Source organism: Chelon labrosus (genome assembly GCF_963514085.1).
Source record: "Chelon labrosus genome assembly, chromosome: 4".
Classification (NCBI taxonomy): Eukaryota; Metazoa; Chordata; class Actinopteri; order Mugiliformes; family Mugilidae; genus Chelon; species Chelon labrosus.
The window spans coordinates 17,195,461-17,214,764 of NC_140340.1; the positions used below are offsets into that span (position 1 = coordinate 17,195,461).

Sequence of the window (19,304 nt, forward strand, 5' to 3'; positions counted from 1 at the left end):
AGTAGAAGTGTAACAGCACCAGTTCATGTTGAATATTAATACCGTGCATGAGATTTTTAATTAAGCTGAATTAACATAGTAGCCAGCATTATGAGCGTCACATGTTTTCACACTTCAGAGTTGTCCCCTTCACTCACCTCATCCCTCATTGCCTTTCTCACCCCTTTTATTATATTTCTTCCTTTTTTTCTCTCTCTCTTACTCGGGGTGAAATTTATTAAATTCAGCATTAAAGTGTGAGCTACAGGAGCAGGTTTGCGACCTCAAATCTGCCAGTTTAAATCCCCAGACAGACCAGGAGGAAATGAGGAGTGAAAGTGGATGAGTAACACTCATCCACTTTCACAACTACCACCAAGATGCCCTTGAGCAAAAAAGAGATTATATGGAACCTTTATGTGAAAGATGCATGTGAATTTTATCTGAATACATAAAGGTGAAAAAATAATCATTTAAAACCCCCTCTACTTCAGATCTACATAGCGCCCAAAGCGGCCATCTTTCCGTTAGAGGGTCTGGAGGGTGCTGAGGCCGAGGCCGCCCTGCTGAACAACATGCGTGTGTATGGTACCATCCTGCTGACCTCCATGGCCACTGTGGTGTTTGTTGGCGTGAAGTACGTTAACAAGCTGGCCCTGGTGTTTCTGGCCTGCGTCATCCTCTCCATCCTGGCTGTCTACGCCGGCGTCATCAAGACTGGCATCGATCCTCCCATCTTCCCGTAAGCCGTTACAGCGAAGGCAGTCCAACAGAATGTAGGCTGCTAAATATAACCAAAACCCAGGCTAACACACATCTGAGCACACGTAATATACCAAAGCATCAATTTAGTGATTTGCAGGTCCAGTGATAATGTTTCTAGGTCTTAATAGGTTAAAACTGAGCTTTTTGCTAAAAAGTCAACATTATAATAATGATGAGTAAAGGTCATGTCAGTGATTTCATGGTAAATGGTCTTGTATTTAGACGGCGCTTTTCTACCTATTGGTACTCAAAGAGCTTGATAGTCTTAGTGACACATCCACACATTCACTCACCGGTGCCAGGCGCTGCCTTGCTCAAGGACACTTGCTTACGTAATATATCCGGGTATCGACCCACTAACCACTAGTTCTGCCTACTGAGCCACAGCCACCCTCAGTTATCTCAGCAAGTATTTCTAACCTGCTTCAGCAGTGAAATGTAGTTATTACGATGCTGTTGGATTAGCAGTTACAGGCATCCTCGATGTCTATTTTCAACCCACTTTAGCAAATGTTTAACCCAGACGTCTAGACATGTTTTGACCTGAGGAAAATCACTAAATCAATGCTCTCCATGGAGCTACTGTTGTCTGAGACTAGAGTGTGAAATTTAAAACAAAAGACATTCTTTGACTAAGTTCTTTAGTGTTTATTTTACATTTAAGTGTTTACATATGTTGAAATGTTGCCCCGTCAGATCACACATGTCAGATTTAGTGATTTATCATTTTCAGTCTACTAAGGAGATATAAACTATTTTCCTGCTCACACCAGCCAATGCTTCGACAGACATTTTGTGCCTTTCTTTCTTCCAGTGTGTGCATCTTGGGAAACCGCACTTTGGTGTGGAAAGGCTTTGATATTTGTGCCAAGACGCTTGAGACAGCTAATGGGACAGTCACCACCCAGCTGTGGCGCCTTTTCTGTGATTCACCTTTCCTCAACGCTACGTGTGACAAGTACTTTGCCGCCAACAACGTGTCTCGAGTGCAGGGGATCCCCGGGATCACCAGTGGAGTTCTGACAGGTGAGTTCAGCAGTCTGCCAATGCACCATTTTTATAAAGCGGGCACGCAAATCCTCTCTTGTGTCTTGTGTTTTTATTTTCGTGTGTCACTGATAATTCACTGGTCGTGTTGGTGCAGTTTCCTGAAAAGCAAAATGCCTCATTGGTTGTGTTCAAAAACAGAAAAATCTTTTAGCAAATTACTGTTAGGTAGCTCTATTTTCCCAAAATTCTGTGTCCAGTATGAGTGGCTGCTGATTGTTGGAGAGAAGGTACATGGTAAATCAAATAAAACTAAACGAAAAGAGGCTAAGAGATTAAACAGAAACCTCTGGGTTAAGGACTGAAAGCCAGCGTCAATGTCAGTTCTTTAAAACCAACTGGGCGCACCCGTGAAGACTGTGTCCCATTAAAGGGTGTGAATATGAATGCAAACATGTATTTTGCATTTTATTATTATGCTTATTTCATTCATTTAATGTCTTTTTTCTTTTCTCTTGATTGGTGCCAAAAACAACATTAAACTACAGGAAACTGCATTAAAACACTTTGATTTTGAGTCGTATAACATGAAAATCCACTCACTAGTAGTTAACATGATATTGATGTGTGTGTGACATATATGACTTGATGTTGATAATCATTTGTCTTATTGGTATCCAAATATTTTCACCTTAAGACAGAGACAAACAAGCTATCGATAAGATAAGCTAACCCAGGGGTTCCCAAACTTTTCCATGCCAAGGTCCCCCAAACAGCATTAGCTTCTGGCCGAGGCCCTTTGCAAACCCACAGACAATGCTACAAAATATGTAAAGAAACATCAACTTTTAGTATGTTTTTTCTTACTTTTATTCACTATATAATAATATAATAATGATTAAAAACAATTGAGATTATATTTTTTTATTTTTGCAAGTTTTTTTTCTTATCTTCCCTCCAATTGTCTGAGGCCGCCTAGCGCCCCCTGGCGGCCCCCCAGGGGGCCGCGGCCCCCACTTTGAAAACCACTAACCGACCGATTTAGTGATCAGAAAATGACTCCTCAAGACTACACTCTAGTAATCCTGAATGTTCGTCATGTGATCCCAGCATCATATATTTTTTTGAAAAGCACTTAAAGGTCAGAGTTTAAAGCACTAGTTTTCGGTGGAAGAAACTCAGCCAAATGCAGCTAATTTGGTTTATTGTGACACTGCGACATAAGAGCATCAAACTAATCGTGGCTGAGTGATAATTTAATAGCTGAAGTGGCTTCTACTTGAATCATTCACCTGGTTCCTTTTCTATCTTTTATCCCACTCCAGAGAACCTGTTTGGGAACTACTATGAGAAGGGGGACCTGATTGCCAGGACAAACATGGACTCAGTGGAAGATCCTGACGACCCTCTGACCAGCTCTAACCGCTACGTGTTGGCCGACATCACCAGCTTCTTCACATTGCTGGTTGGCATCTACTTCCCGTCTGTGACAGGTGAAAACCTTCCCAGCTCAGCCTGAAGTTTTTATTTATTTAATTACTTAGTAAATTAGATCTCTGTGACATTCCTGGCCTCGGTCACAATGACAGACACTTCTGTGTAATACTAACTTCCTCCCATCTATCTCTTCAGGAATCATGGCTGGATCCAACCGCTCCGGAGACCTGCGTGACGCCCAGAAGTCCATCCCCATTGGAACCATTGCTGCCATCACCACCACCTCCACTGTCTGTATCCTCTCACTACTGCCCTCCTCAGGAAAACACAAGCCACTGCACAAATCTAGTCTGAACCGTTTTAAATAGCCATCATTCATGTGAAATATTATGTTTCGGGCCTCATTTTCACAAGAGTTGTTGGGGTAATACATTAATTTGTAGTGATATTTGAAAAGGATCTACTGGCATCAGTTCACAAAGGACACTGGAAGTAAAGGTCAAGTCTAAAAAAGTTTAGATTTTAACCGAACTCCTCAGGATGCTTTCTCTGCTGATGCAAACCCCACTGATTGGACTGCAGGGAGCCTCATAATTAAAGTAATCAAAGGTCAGCCTTTTAAATTCTGAAAGGCCATACCATGCTACAGTACCGGCCTAATTTTTACAACTGACATGTCGGTATCACTGATGGGAGTCTTTTTTTTTTTTTTTATTTAAATGGTGGTGACACGGCTTCTGAGTCATATTAGTGCCACTGTTTCTAAGTCAGCTGATTTTCTTTTTTAATTTATGTAATATTTTTTTTTGTTGTGGAGTTACTGACCAGGTGTCTTCTATACATGCTCTTCAACATGCGATATACTGTAGGTCTCCACCGCTGAAGCAGCCATCTTGAATAAATTCCAGTATTTCTCTGAGTAATCAGCTCAGAATCTGCACAATTTGATTAGGACTTCTAATCGCATCACTGGGTTGCCTGTGCAGTCACGAGTTAATAAAGCTGAAGGATATTATTTACAATGTCACTGACCGTTGGTATTATTCTAAACAAAATCGACGGATGCATTTTCTCAGCAAATATAGTTAACTGGTTAATCAGGTAATTAAGTAGATCCTCAGAAGGAGAGGTTTATTAATTTTATAATTGGGTCCTGTCACTCAGTAAGTATTAAAATATTCAACCTGGCTGAACAGTTATTAAATATCCACTAATTTCTGTTAAAGAATTTTACTTTCCTGATCTACAACTGCTCAGACATGTCCAGTGTGTTTCTGTTTGGTGCCTGCATCGAGGGTGTGGTCCTCAGGGACAAGTAAGTCTATTGTTTTTCAGCCGCCACGACTCTCGACTTTAATAAAGATTAAAGACGTTTGTAATATGCCAGTCACCCTTTAAACCTCCTTTAGGTTCGGAGAGGGCGTCCACGGGAACTTGGTGATTGGCACGTTGGCTTGGCCATCACCATGGGTGATCGTGATTGGCTCGTTCTTCTCCACCTGCGGGGCGGGCCTTCAGAGCTTGACGGGAGCTCCTCGTCTCCTGCAGGCCATCGCCAAGGATGGCATCGTGCCTGCCCTTCGGGTCAGTCTGTTCTTATTTTCACACTGTATATTGTCATAATGCAATTACTTGGCGTATGCTCTTCATGCAGACATACTCCTAAGTAGCTGTGGTGTCAGTGTGTTTTCTGTGTTACCCCTCCAGATTTTTGGCCATGGGAAGGCCAATGGAGAACCCACATGGTCCCTCCTGCTGACAGCTTGTATCTGTGAGAGCGGCATCCTCATTGCCTCGCTGGATGCAGTGGCTCCCATCCTCTCCATGTGAGAACTGAAACAAGCGCTCTAATTTATTGCCATTTTCAAAATCAACAGTGGGAGATTTCAGAGCAGCCAGTACCCTGCTATTTTTTAAATGATGCACATGCCAAATGTTATGGGCTCAGGGTGTAGCTCATCACACAGAAGGACAGACCACTTTTCTGCTCACAGATATCACTTAAAGTAACAGATATTAACACAGCATTTGGTGAAATCACTCAGTGTTAATGCAGTACATAAGAATTGCTGTGCTTTAGACTGAGTTTTATGTGCGTGTTTGTGTGTGTCCTGCAGGTTCTTCCTGATGTGCTACATGTTTGTGAATCTGGCCTGTGCCCTCCAGACGCTGCTGAGGACTCCAAACTGGAGACCGCGCTTCAAGTTCTACCACTGGTCAGTTGAGCAGCTGCGGAGAAAAACAGCAGCTGATCTGTTGTATTTCAAAACCAGGCTCCCGTTTTAAAACGTGTGTCTGTCCCTCTCTATAGGGCTCTGTCCTTCCTGGGGATGAGCTTGTGTCTCACTCTTATGTTCCTCTGCTCCTGGTACTATGCCATTGTTGCCATGGTAATTGCTGGCTCCATCTACAAGTATATCGAGTTTGCAGGGTGAGTGCAACGCAACCGCAGGAGATGATTGGATTCACTGGTGTGTGTACTGTATTGTATGTGTGATGTTTTCAATTTACCACCACTGGTCATTCTGCGTCAGAGCTTTAAATGGACGTTAGTGTTTTCTTGCTTTTAGTTACTTGAGTTCTTGCCACATCCTGTCGAATGAGACAAGTAATTTCTGACAGACCGCTTAGTATATTGTGATTAAATGTTACTGTGCAGGTTTAATAAGTAAAATACGGAGAATTTGGCAGATATTTATTATTAACAGACTCTCACCAGCATTAGAAATCCAAAGTCTCCTTGTTTTTAACTGAGCTCTTTGACTTTCCGACTATAAACATTAATGTAATTTCTAACGGTGGCTGCATCTCAATTGGCCCCTGACCTCTTGGGCCCGTGGGTCTGTGCCTGTTAGGCATGTTCACCATTCAATTCATGTTTATAAAGGAGTAGTAAGGAGCCATGCACTCTGAGCGTGTAAGTGCTGTGACTCCCTGTGGTGAGTGACATTTACATACAGTGATGATATTTAATCACATTGCATTATGTCAAACCGTCATCTAAAAGTGGGTTTGTTTGAGTTTGCTGGCTGTATCACTGTCGCTTATTAAATTCAGAATAAAGCCTCAAAGCTGTTGTTCACATTTTGACTGACAAGTATTGATCGGCGCGTCTCTGTGTCACAGTGCGGAGAAAGAGTGGGGCGATGGGATACGAGGTCTGTCTCTGAGCGCTGCACGCTACGCTCTCATGCGGCTGGAGGAAGGTCCCCCGCACACTAAGAACTGGAGGTATGACACACCCACACGCTCTGTGTCGCTTTATCATGACGCTCATTAACATAGAAATTAACAACATGTGTGTGCATGCTCAGTCTCTCCACAAATATGATCCTTCATATCCGTCTTGTCACGGCTGTAGTGAATTCATATTAATTTCCTGCTCTATTTCTCTTTTTTTCAAACAAGAACTTGGCCATTTCTTTCTCCGTGGCTTTATTTGACTCTTCATCCCTCTCCTTGCACTTTTCTGTCTTAATTGCCTCACCCTTTTCTGCTCTGTACTTTCACTTTCTCTCCTCTCTTCAGGCCACAGCTGCTGGTTCTGGTCAGTACAGATGCAGAGCAAAATGTGGAGCAGCCTCGTCTGCTGTCTCTGACCAACCAGATGAAGGCAGGCAAGGGTCTAACCATCGTTGGGACGGCTCTAGTGGGCACTTACCTGGAGAACTACGACCAGAGTCAGCGTGCAGAGCAGGTGGGGAGTCTTACACCGTCTAATGAGTGCCTGGAACAGTCAGATTCCCAGGACACCATAACATATTAATGCTGTGTGCGGCACAATGAATTATTTCAGCAGACTCAAAATGTTTAATTCATGTTGAAAAGAATGCTGCATGAATGTCACTGAAGCTTAATTTTTTATTATGAAAAATCCCGTAAATCCAAATGTGTCATTGTTAATGTGGTCCTCTAAACACAGTCAAAGCAGAATTATAAATGTGATCAAGTGGATTTTATGAATGTTTGACAGTGATCAAGCTTCTTTGTACTCTGGTAACAGTCATTTTCTCCGTCCTGCCTTCCTAGGCGCTGCGTAAACTGATGGAGACCGAGAAAGTGAAGGGCTTCTGCCAGGTGACTGTGTCCTCAAACCTGCGTGACGCTACATCCCATCTGCTCCAGGCCAGTGGTCTGGGAGGCCTGAAGCATAACGCTGTGTTAGTCTCCTGGCCACGCAACTGGAAGCAAGGAGATGAGCACCAGACCTGGAGGAACTTTGTTGGTGGGTTGCTGGGAAGGAAATGTAACTGAAAATCACATCCCACACGGCTGAAACCCAAAAGTATTCTGTCTTCTGCTTAGAAGCCGCCTCTGGCAAATATTCAGGCGGACAAATGGCACGGTGCTCAAAGACTCTTTACTTCAACCAAAACTGCTGCTGATTTCAAGCTATATTTGTGTCCAGCTGGTGCATCTCAGCATGCCAAAATCCCTATGAGCTCCAGATTTTGAGTAGCTTATCCTGCCTCTTTGTGGGTGGGGGGAGTCTGTGATATAGTAAACACAATTAAAAATAAGAAGGAAGCAGAACAGAATAATTCACTTGTAATACAAACTGTGGTCAAGACAAACAAACTTATAAAACCTTTGGAAACGTCCCACTGAGTTCAGCCACAGCCGGAAAAAAAAAAAACACATTCAAAACACCTTAAAATGGAGATATAATAAAACCTCTGTTAAATGTGGTACAGCTAACTCATCTTCTCTGTGTATCTGTCCGTTCTCCAGAGTTGGTAAGAGAAACCACTGCAGCTCACCTGGCTCTGCTGGTCCCAAAGAACATCGCGGCGTTCCCATCCAATGGCGAACGCTTCACCGAGGGTCACATCGACGTGTGGTGGATCGTGCACGATGGAGGCATGCTGATGCTGCTGCCCTTCCTTCTCCGACAGCACAAGGTACTGTGAAATAGTTTTTTAGTACAAACAAAAAAAGCTTGAACAGATAGTACACTACTGTCAGATCCAGATTGCTCCTCTAATAAAAGATTTACAGTCATAAAATGATTTACAGTAAAAATCTACATATAGTTTTAAGAGATCAACGCAACAACAAGAGTATGTAAGAAGTTACGTTTCTGTCCTTTAGGTTTGGAGGAAGTGCAAGATGCGCATCTTCACTGTGGCCCAGATGGACGACAACAGCATCCAGATGAAGAAGGACCTGACCACATTCCTGTATCACCTCCGTATCGACGCAATGGTTGAAGTTGTTGAAATGGTGAGTTTTCTCAAGGCCGGGCTGACTCTTTTAAATATCTATTGTCACATTTATGTAAGAAAAACTATACTGTAAATATCTTATAAAAGAACATTTCTAAATTAATGTCAGCATCACTTAGACGGCTACATAATCAGAAAACCTAACGATGCCTCGGGGCTCGGCTGTTTGCTCCAGTAAACATGACTACTTCTACAGCATTGTTTACAGGCAGCAAAGCAATGAGGATGCACGACTGCCGTCATCACTGCACTTCTGAAACCTACTGAAAGATGTGAGCTGCAGAGTGAAATACAGATTGTTAAGGCATCAGTATGTTGCTTTCAGAAACAGTGTCTCTTCCATCACACTGCTCAAAGTGAGTGTACAGGTGTGCAGAGGTCGAAAACTGGGCCGGGATTTTAATTAAATCTCTCAAGGTGATTTTTAATTCTTCACCAAATTACTTTCAGTTTTCACGTGTATAACTAAACGTCACACCATGAATATTTTCAAGGAAAAGCTGTCTGAAAGTCTCAGCAAAGTCGTTTGTTTCGAGCGTACCTCAGCCTTTCCCCTCGCCAGGTGAAACTTCTCCTTGTTTGGAGAAAAGATGCACCTGGGGACTGCATCTGTTTCTGGGCGTCAACAGAGGAGGCACCATAGATGGGAACAGCATTACACAGGAGGAATTTGTCAATAAATATACTGCGAAATGCAAAAAGAAAAAAAACACCCTCCCAAAAATAACCGCTGCTTTAACCTTTTCATAGCATGACAGTGACATCTCCGCCTACACTTACGAGAAGACTCTGGTGATGGAACAACGATCGCAGATGCTCAAGCAGATCAACCTGACCAAGACTGAGCGTGAGAGAGAGGTATGGAAGGTTTTCAAAGTTTTGAAGGACACTCGAAGACGCGCCCATTAACGTGACATGACTTGACAGGCCAACTTGGTATGGCTTGGCTTGATTTGACCTGACATGACACATAAGCCCTTCCGGACAAAAGCATATCTACCGTTAAATTAGAGCAGTAGGACAGCATATTCATCCTCTCTATCAGCGCTCGCTACAGCCACAGTTGCAGCTGCTTTGCTTTTGTGTTTGACAGCATGGTTGACAGAGACAAACAAAAAAAGATATTGATCTTTATGTTACTATTAGTGTCTCCATCAGGTCCTTGGTTAAACGCATGCGTTGCTTGAGTCCGCAGATCAATAAATTTAATAACCGCAGAGGAATTCTCTTCAGTTTTTACTATGATATATGGTAAATAAATGTAAATCAAAATCTCTGACCTGCCCTGCTTCTCACAAATATCGAACAAATGTCTCTGTGTCTAATCTCTCCTCTCATCTGTGCAACAACAGATCCAGAGCATCACCGATTCATCCCGTGGGTCTATCCGCCGCAAGAACCCAGCCGCTGTGACCACCCAGCTGAGTGTATCCGAGGACCCACCCGTAGCCAGCAAGGAGGAGAAGCCCGAAGAAGAGGTGGGATCAAGTTTTACACTAGAGCACATCTGATCTTCTTGTGGAGTGTAAAGTTTGTCTTACGAGGCTGCAGCAAGAAGAAAATACGTCCAGAACGAGCAAGGAAATGAAAACAACCATCCAGGGGCGTTGTGTGTTTTTAACATGATAAACTAACTGGATAACATCACAATACAAACTAAAGGAGAACTAAAACAAGTAAATACCATACAACCGCACTCACTTGCCAAAACGTTAGGTAGTCAAGTGAAAACAAATGCATTTTGATACAACAGTCCTGCATTAGTTTCCACCTTCATGACTGCAACAGCGTAAGAAAGGTGGTAATTCAACTGTGATCATTTTAAACGTTGTAGTTTGTGGTGCTGTTAAATTGAAAGTCTAATCTTCTGTTTAATGCACACAAAATCAAAATGTAAAATTAAAAGTGATGCTGAACTATTTCTTTACACAGATCTGCACCTTCTTTAGATCATATCCACTGGATTGAGCCACGCTAGCTAGACATGCTAAGCTAAGAAAAGCAGCAGCTGATGGTAACGTCATATTTGCCATTGAGATATGTGATTGATATCATGAGGTCTCAACCATTTCAGTGTTTGCTTTCCCAAACGTTGAGCCCAGATTAGATCAGGAGGAATGGTCCCTGTGTGGTCTTTGTGGTTTTCTGTTTAAACTGTCTTCTTAAGCTCGAGCAGGATTCTCAGTTTAAGGTAAAGTACTTCATAATATTGAAATGCTGTAACTGACACACAACCGTGGTACTGTAGACATAAGGCTGCTTAATCACACTTGTTCTTCCTCTCCCTCTCTCAAACACTGTGGCTCTCTGTGACTTTACCTGCATTCCTACATTTCCACCTCAACTGTGACTCTTTCATGTAATGTACATGTAAATCCACATCCGTCCTCTTTTCCTCTCGTCTCATAGTCAAAGTCGGCCTCTCCCCCTGTGTCCCCCCCTGCTCAGGTTCAGCTCATCCATGACAACACCACTCCGGCCAGCCCTGAAACCCCAGCCACCCCGCTGACTCCCGCCGAGGGGGTTCAGAGCCCCGGGGCGCAGGTCCAGATGACCTGGACTGAGAAGTGTGATGGCGAGCCGGCCAAGCCGCCAGGAGCAGCCACACCAGTGGGCATCAAAGACATCTTCAACATGAAGCCGTGAGTGCTTTGCGATGCTCATTGAACCTTTAGGTGTTGTAAAGATGAACTACCTTCTTGTTTCTGACTAAAAGTACCACGCAATCTCAACAACATACCACCACAAGAAGTCACAAGAAAACACAAGATATTAGGCGTGTTTGCAGAAGGAGATACACGGTTTACTATTTGTACTGATAATGATGTGTTTCTCTCCTTGCCATGCTGCAGTGAGTGGGAGAACCTGTAAGTACTAAAGTCCATACAAACCTCATTCAGTCCATTCATGTCTTACACCAATCAGCCACGTGAGCAGATGAAGACTGTCGAAAAATGCGTAAATGTGCATCTGTCATCTCTATCACCTCCTGCCATCACAAAAATCTTTGACACCTGCGCACCTAGGGACGTATTAATGCAGTTTGACCGCTTTGTTTTTTGCCCTGTCTTCATTCAGGAACCAGTCCAATGTGCGACGCATGCACACAGCACTCAGGCTGAATGAAGTCATTATAAAAAAGTCCTCAGAGGCCAAGCTAGTCCTCCTCAACATGCCGGGGCCACCCAAGAACCGGACAGGTGATGAGAACTGTATCCTTCACAAGGACAGAAGCAGGTGTCCCCAGTAGAGTTTCTAATATGTTAGTGACCGTTCCGCCCTCCTTTCAGAACGCAATTATCTATGACACTGTACACTGTGACCCTGACACTGCTTGTGTCTCGGGTATTAACTTGAAAATCTTATTATGGTATAACTGCAGTTCAGGATACCACCAATTTTTCTGATTCAAAATTTAAAGCTGGAAGTCTAAAAGGCAGTTGAATCAGTCTGTATTAGTTAATAGTTTTTGACAAAGAAAGAGCAAAGCTTTATGTTACTAATATGACCCTTTAGTGAATAGTAAGATTTATACAAAGGTTAATATCAAATTGTACATCGGTTTCAAATTGTCATTCAGTCTGCATTCAATTGCAGTGCCGCAGAGTCATACTGACCTACAAATACAAGCATGAACTGACATTTAGGTGGTGTGGAAAGAAAAATGGAGCTTTACCAATACAATCAAATCAGTTTAGGCCTCCAGGCTCTTTCTTACTCCAGCAATAAATCAGGATTTTGTGTTTCAGCAGTAAATGGTAAGTTAATTGGCTCGGTTTCGGGAATAGCTCTGTGATTTGTTATCAGAAAATATCTGTAAAACGTCCACGGAGACAAAAAACTAATTAGGATTTGTAAGCAGACTGTAAGTGCGTATATTCTCAGTCATTTGGGTCATGATAATCCAAAGTGCTTGAGTGGAGCAACTGGACCTCTTTTTGAGTGACGGGCGAGTGAGAAGTGCTTCTAAAATGTTTTCTGTGCTAACACAACATTAGGACTAATTGATAGTATCTCCAAATTAATGCCAGTGTTGATTTACTTAGTATGCAATCATTTATTCAAGTTCAACTCTAAAGTTCAAACCCTTTACAGCAGAGGTCTTCAACAGGGGGTCCGCGAACCCTAGGAGGTCCGCGGAGGTACCGCAGAGGGGTCTCGAAATTTTTTTTTTCATAAATTGAAATGTCTTTAAATACACATATACGTAAGTAGGGGGTCCCCGCTCCATCTCTCCATCAGTTTGGAGGTCCTTGGCCTAGAAAACACTGAAGACCCCTGCTTTACAGCGTCCTGCTTTAATTATCATTGTGATATGCCGAGAACTTGATCCGAATCCTATTGTGGTAAATGGATTAGACAACGTGTGGAAAAGCTCACAACTGCCTAATGAGATCCCAAAAATTCACACTGAATGTCACGGCACCAAACCGTGACGTCCAGGAAACTCTCGGCAGATAAAATAGCGGTGAGGCGCACTGTAGGCAGGGCGAGTGCAAGGTTTTAAAAGCGTCTCTAAAGCTTCAAGTGTTCCCAGAAGCACAAGTGCCCTCGATAATTGGGCCATGGTTATGTAGGTGACCAAGAACCCAGCAGTCACTGTAACAGGGCAGAGATGGAAGCACTCACTGGAAGAGCGAGCCCCTTCAACAGCTCCTCGTCAGTCAGGCCTTCATGGTGGAGCAGATAGGCGGAAGCCACTCTGAGTAAAAGGCACAACCTGTTTAGAGTTTGCCGAACTGTATTTCAACAAGGAGAGATCAAGTATGGATCAAGATTGGATATTTACTGACAAAACATGAATGTGGAGGTGGTGGAGAAGAAGAAGTTGGCAGGAAGAAGGGGGGCAAATAGTTCATTGGATGGTAGCAGTGAAAATGGAAGAGATGACGAAATACAGCGACGGCCCAGATCGTGAGGGGGGCAGATATTCCTTATTGAATTTTTGCCAAAGCTTCGTTGAGAGGACTCTTGAGAGCATAAGAGAGCAAAAGATTATCTGATGACACAAACGTAACTCTGTGGGCAGAACTCAAAGCGCTATGTCCGGCAGCCACTGCTCATCAGCTGGATGCTACCATGAAACACGGTGGTGGCAGCATCATACTATAAGGGTGGATGCCACCAGATACAGAAAGGTCCTTGAAGAAAACCTGTTGCAGAGCGAGGCAACCTGAGACTTGGGCAACAATTCACCTATTAGCAGGATATCAATAGGTTCTTCGGCAATGTATGTCTTTTTGGGTTTTGATTTTCAATAGATTTGCTAATAGTTCTAATATCATACACTCACTTCCGTCCGTATGGGTTATATGATGTGTAAAAATGGCATTTCTATACATTTTTCTGAACTGCTTGTGCTGCATACTTTTCCTCCAGTTTCTTTAACCGTTTCGCTCCCAGACATGGAGTTCCTCGAGGTTCTCACTGAGGGCCTCAACCGGGTCCTCCTGGTCCGTGGAGGCGGCCGCGAGGTCATCACCATCTACTCCTGAAAAAGCAGCCCCCTCCCCCCGTCACCACCCCTCCCTCAGTCCTGTTCCCGTGTCCGCCGTACTCCCACCACCTCATCGACGCTGCTTCATTATCATGTTGTCCTTACCGTTTATTTCTACGAGATAGTCCTCTCACGCCCAACCAACGGCCCGGCTCAGCTTAGCACCTCACCCTCAGCTCCATCCCCAGCAGACCGATGAGCAGTGTAACACTTTCAGCTACTAAACCTTTCACTCTAGTCCAATAAGCTCCTATGACTATTGTAGGCTCTAGACTAAATTAGATGCTTTCTAGATTTGTTCTTAAAGAAACTTTTTATTTCCTTTGCTGGTCTGTAATCTACTGTAGTAGCTCGGTCAGGAGGTGGTGGTGGTGGTGATGGGCGTGGGTTGTTTGCTGAGGTGTGAGTGCACATGCATGTATATGTGTGTGTCTTTGTTTTAATTTAATTAAATTTTTTTTCCGAACACAAGTGTGGCATAGACGCGGCTTCTGCGCTAAAAGAACGAGAGCCAGCTGAAATGAGCTCAATGTAGGATTGTCTGTTAAGTTCCCTCGTGGTGATCGGACACCTCCCACAGCGTTCCAGCCTGTTGTCTCTGATGCGAATGCTCGTTCAAAGGCAAAAGACTCCTGTTACTCACGATCAGGACCACCAGCTGGAGGAAGGAGTACAATATAGTTGTTAAGTATGGACTGTGAAATTCACATTGATAGTCGAAGAAGACCGAAACGGGCATGTGGATCCAACCTGCAGTATTATCTTTAACCTGATCACCACGTTCGCACGACATCCTTACAACTGTGTGTGTTTCTACTTTACTTGATTTGCCACTGCGCTGTCTTTCCACCTACCTTCCTTTCAACTCATTTCTTAGTGGCTGTTTATCCCTGTGGCCACTGTTAGTGCCAAAAAACAAAAAAAAAAATACAAGGATAGCTTAGTTTGTAGAGATTGACACGTAATTAAACTGTGAATAGTGCGTTTACTAGCTGAAGGCTGGTATGTCAGCGGAGTGGGGTGACAGTACAACGCCCCCCGAGGAGATTATCATCGCCAGCACCCCTCGAACCCTTGTGTGGATCACTGTAAATAATGTACAAGCTCTGACGCGTTGTTCAGTATGAGTGTAGTATTTTTGTGACATACTAAAAAGCTTCTAGTGGAGAGAAAACGCTCCTTCGCTCGGAGGGACAGCTCAAAAATGCTGTTTTTAAAAAAAACTACATATTAATTTATTTATTTATTTATTGGATTTATTTATTGGATGGCATAGGCTCCTGTCACTATGGTAACCGTCATTGTAACCTCAACAAAGCACTGCACCTGCACTGTCCACCACTGTGCAAACGAGTGAAATTTTGATGATTTCATCAAGTTCATTAAAATATTTAAAAAACAATAATAATAATAATGATATTACTAAATGTTATTTTTTCATCTAGAGAACAGATATGTATTTATGTTTATAGGCAGAAGTTACACGTAATGATAAAATAGTTGTCTATGATTTTTGATTGTCACTCAAAGCTATATCATTGTTTTTTGCCAAATTCAGATCCATTCAACGTGCCATATCTACGTGTTTTCCAAATAGGGGAAAATCTAAATTCTGTTGATTCAAATCAGAGAGAACAAGTTCGCTGAGGTGTCTACATGAAACTAGTATGATGACGACACTGTAGTTGGAAAGTCGCCCTATAGATGATTAAAGAATACAGGTTCAGCCCCTCCGGTTGTCGTATCCAGCCAGGAGAGATTTTGAACATGTATCATGTTACTTGTTTATAGGGTTTATAGAGGACAATGGCTTCTGTAGCTGCCAAACCCGCTTTGTCCGCAAGAATGAACTCTATGCAGTAGACTCTCCAGTGAGATTTTCTATCCTCTAGACTGACTGAGGTTTGAGCCACACGTGTCCCCGACTGAATGACTCGTGAGCAAAATCATGCTTAGGTTTGAAAAGTGCATCTTCGGAAGGGATGTGCAATAGCTGAAATCCGGACTCATGTGATTCATGTTATTTATTTTTTTACACATATATTTTGTATATGTAGATTTCGTAAGTCTTATAAGATCCAGAACCATCTCACTCTGACCAAGGACAGCTGTCACTTTACGTTTGATTATTCCTGTTTCTTTTCTTGAAGAAACTGTTTTTTGGTCATTTGCACTTGTAGTAGAAATATAAATAAACACGTATATATATACAGTATATACAATATAGGGAAGCGAAACAAATTAGTTTATAGAACTATTTAAAAAAAAAACAGTATTAAATGTTTTTAGTGTTGCTTGAATGTCGGATCATACGTTGTGAATGCTGCTAGTATCTATAGATTTATTTGTACTGTAAATAGAGATGACTAAAAATTTAACATTAAAGAAAAAGTGAAAAAGGGTATAGACATACATATCAGCGGTGGCGGTGGTGGTGATCTAACAAGACAAGGCTGTACCTGTACACATTTGGCCTGTGATCTCTGGACAGGGTTTCTGTTTTAGTAGAAAACTACACTGAATACCTTGATGCAATATTAAAAAAAAAAAACAAAACAACAAAAAAAATGAGGGCAAATCCTGCACCCTTTTGTTCTCTTTAAAAAAAAAAAAAAACTACTACTCCTCTTAAATCCCTCGAGTAAAGTGAACAAATTTTAAGGTAAGAAGTTTTTAGCGCGCGTAGTGTAATTGCCAAAAGGTTCAAAAACGCCGAATACTTCTGGTTCATTTGATAAATGTTTGCAAATTTTTAAACACAGCTACCTTTGACACCTGCGACACTTAACAAGCAGCCACTCCTAGTTTTCAAAGATGTTTGGGGTTGTTTTGAGGAACACGGTTACTTTTTGGGATTGTCTCTACAACATTGCCTGCATCAACTGAGCCTTTTAAATTTATTCAAAAAGAAAAGAATATCTGATGTTTATTGGAGAGGTTTATTGGAAATGTATTTCTTTATCGAATTCTAAATGTTTTATAATTGCTGTTTGCATGGTACTATGTGGCAATATTTGTTTTTTTCTTTGTTTTTTTTAGTGGTTTCTATAGTGATGACTTAAAAGTTCAAGGTGCAGAGCGGAGGGAGGAGGTGGCCAAAATGTTTCTCGACGAGTTGGAGTTTTTTTGAGAACTCAGGAGTGTTGCCGTGCGCTCGGCGGCAATGTCAGACCTTGAAAACAAGTCTTTTGCAAAAAAAATAATAAGAAAAAGTATGAGTTCACTATATTGTTACTTGTTATATTTGCTCAAATAGTCTTACGTAACGTAATAGGAGATTTTGAGTTTGCGAATAGATGGGCCTTAGGGATGGTCATTTCACCTTTGTAAATATATTTATCACTTAAGTCAGAGACACTGTAACCTACTAGTGTTGTCTTTTGTTGTACACTGTTCTATCACTGTGGACAAAGTCTTAGAGTTTTGTAAGATTATGTGCAATATTGTTCTGGCATTGCTCTAAAAAAAAAAAATACTATCATTTATTTATTTTGTCACTGTTGTGTTTTTTTTTTTTTTCTTTAATTTTCTATGAATACCTGGAGGTGTGAAGCAGTCACTTACTTTATCAAAATGTTTGTCACCAGGTCTTCTGGACCATAAAATCTAAAGTGTTCAACCCAAATGTGGCTGAGGCAGCAAAGCAAAGCACTTTAACACTGAGGGGGGCACTCTGTGACAGGATCAGTCTGCAGGAGCCGGAGGGTCGATAAAGAGCCGACCCGCTCTGCACAGACTCTATCCCACAGTGATCTCTGGAGGCACTAGAGTGTATTACAGCCAGCTGTGGCCGTCTGACAGCTCAGACTATGAAATAGGTTCAAGGCCCGTCACCTTGCAGTTGTGAACTGCAGTAATCCCAAGACCCACCTGCCGATTTCGTTCACATCGTTTGCGCATTTTCTTGGACATTTTAAGCATGCATCACAGTCTTTCCTTTCTCTTGCCAAACTTCTTTAAAAGAATAATCGTAACTGTTAAATTTATAGTGCTTGTCACTCAATCTGTGAGGTGAGCCTTCCCAGAATCCCCCCTCCGACCCTTCTCCTCACCCCTATCTGCCCTCTGGTCTCCTCCATCCCAGCCACAAAATCCACCCCAGCTCTGTATTTTAAATGTGATTGCAGTATAATTCTGAAAAATGATCAAAGAATATAAAACTCGCGCTTCCAATCCTGGTACAGGCTCTGCTTAGACCACAAGAGATAGTCGACTTAGAAACCAGCACACCCCCCCTCTCCCACCAAACTGATCCGTGATTTCGATCAGAATCTTCGCCTGCACAACTGTAGCATGAGACAAACTTGCCGGTGATCATTACTCAGTCTCCATCCTTAAATGGATATTAAGGGCTCTGAAACACATCTGTTACCGGGTTGAGGAGGCTGTCCTTTTAAGACACCAACAGAGAAATACAGAACAAATCCCAGATTACTGCAGAGAGGGCATGCAGTCTGTAGCTGGAACAACATCGTACCCGTTCAGTTTATCCTTACAGAAGCATCAGATAGACGTGCCTGAGGTGATACAAACAGCTGCACTAACGTTTCAAACAGTCGATCTCTCTCTGGGAGTCAGATGAGGAAAAAAACCCAAGTGGCTATCCATGCAGTGCAAGCAGAGCCCCATTCCAGTTATGTTGTGTAACTCAGTGCATGCATGCAATTACCCTGAACAAGGTGTATTGAAAATATATTGGGTGTTTGTGGTATACAAGTATTTTGTTTCTATCGGTTAGAAACTTTCCTTTCTAGTAGTATATTTTCTCTTTCCTTAGGACTGGCCAATCATTGTATCCGAGATGAGTATTCTAGTACAAGAATCTATTTTTTATGGTAGATCTGTTGACAAGGTCCTCTCATTGTGTCAAATTTTATCTGCAGATGAAACGATTACCAAAGTATATTTCAGTTAACTACATAGATGAGTGTGAAAATGTGTGCTCCGGTGAATTAGATGCAGACGATAAGTGTTTACCTTCTTACAAGAATTTGTAGCAGTTTAATTAAAAAAATATACACACATGTATATATAGTTTCAAAGAACATTGGACGTGCCAAAGTATTGCCCCTCAGAAATTTTGTTTTTAATGGAAGTTGCTTGAAAGTGCAGTGTTAGGCTGTCTGTCTATCACTGTAGATGTACCTCTATTCTGTCACCAGCCGTGGTTATAGTCAGTGTGTTCCTAATTATTCAGACAGGCTTTAAAGAACAAGTTCGACATTTTGGGAAATGCGGCGTCTTGTCGAGAACTGTAGCGCACAGACTGGAAACAAGTAGCCATCATTTGTGCAAAGGTTAAAAAAAAAAAAAAAAAATCCACTAATTAACACGTTTTTTTATTCGATACTAAGACAAAAAATGGCTCTTTAGCCGACTTAATCTCTGCGTCAGTAAGTTACAATAAATTATCT

The 19,304-nt window shown here is 42.2% G+C and overlaps 1 protein-coding gene across 1 annotated transcript in view; it reads left to right on the forward strand.

The window, feature by feature from the left end:
• slc12a5a (solute carrier family 12 member 5a) overlaps window positions 1-13,888 on the forward strand; it is a gene marked incomplete at both ends in the record, with an annotated part of 85,256 nt that extends 71,368 nt beyond the window's left edge. Inside the window, 20 exons of the mRNA XM_084543374.1 lie at window positions 474-721; window positions 1,559-1,770; window positions 3,057-3,224; window positions 3,364-3,462; window positions 4,426-4,483; window positions 4,578-4,752; window positions 4,876-4,994; window positions 5,286-5,384; window positions 5,480-5,599; window positions 6,295-6,399; window positions 6,697-6,865; window positions 7,198-7,393; window positions 7,900-8,069; window positions 8,260-8,391; window positions 9,144-9,251; window positions 9,746-9,871; window positions 10,803-11,035; window positions 11,246-11,260; window positions 11,472-11,605; window positions 13,797-13,888. Coding sequence (XP_084399500.1) covers window positions 474-721; window positions 1,559-1,770; window positions 3,057-3,224; window positions 3,364-3,462; window positions 4,426-4,483; window positions 4,578-4,752; window positions 4,876-4,994; window positions 5,286-5,384; window positions 5,480-5,599; window positions 6,295-6,399; window positions 6,697-6,865; window positions 7,198-7,393; window positions 7,900-8,069; window positions 8,260-8,391; window positions 9,144-9,251; window positions 9,746-9,871; window positions 10,803-11,035; window positions 11,246-11,260; window positions 11,472-11,605; window positions 13,797-13,888 — 2,778 coding nt within the window. The remainder of the gene's footprint in view (window positions 1-473; window positions 722-1,558; window positions 1,771-3,056; window positions 3,225-3,363; window positions 3,463-4,425; window positions 4,484-4,577; window positions 4,753-4,875; window positions 4,995-5,285; window positions 5,385-5,479; window positions 5,600-6,294; window positions 6,400-6,696; window positions 6,866-7,197; window positions 7,394-7,899; window positions 8,070-8,259; window positions 8,392-9,143; window positions 9,252-9,745; window positions 9,872-10,802; window positions 11,036-11,245; window positions 11,261-11,471; window positions 11,606-13,796) is intronic.
• Between the last annotated feature and the right edge of the window lie 5,416 nt (window positions 13,889-19,304).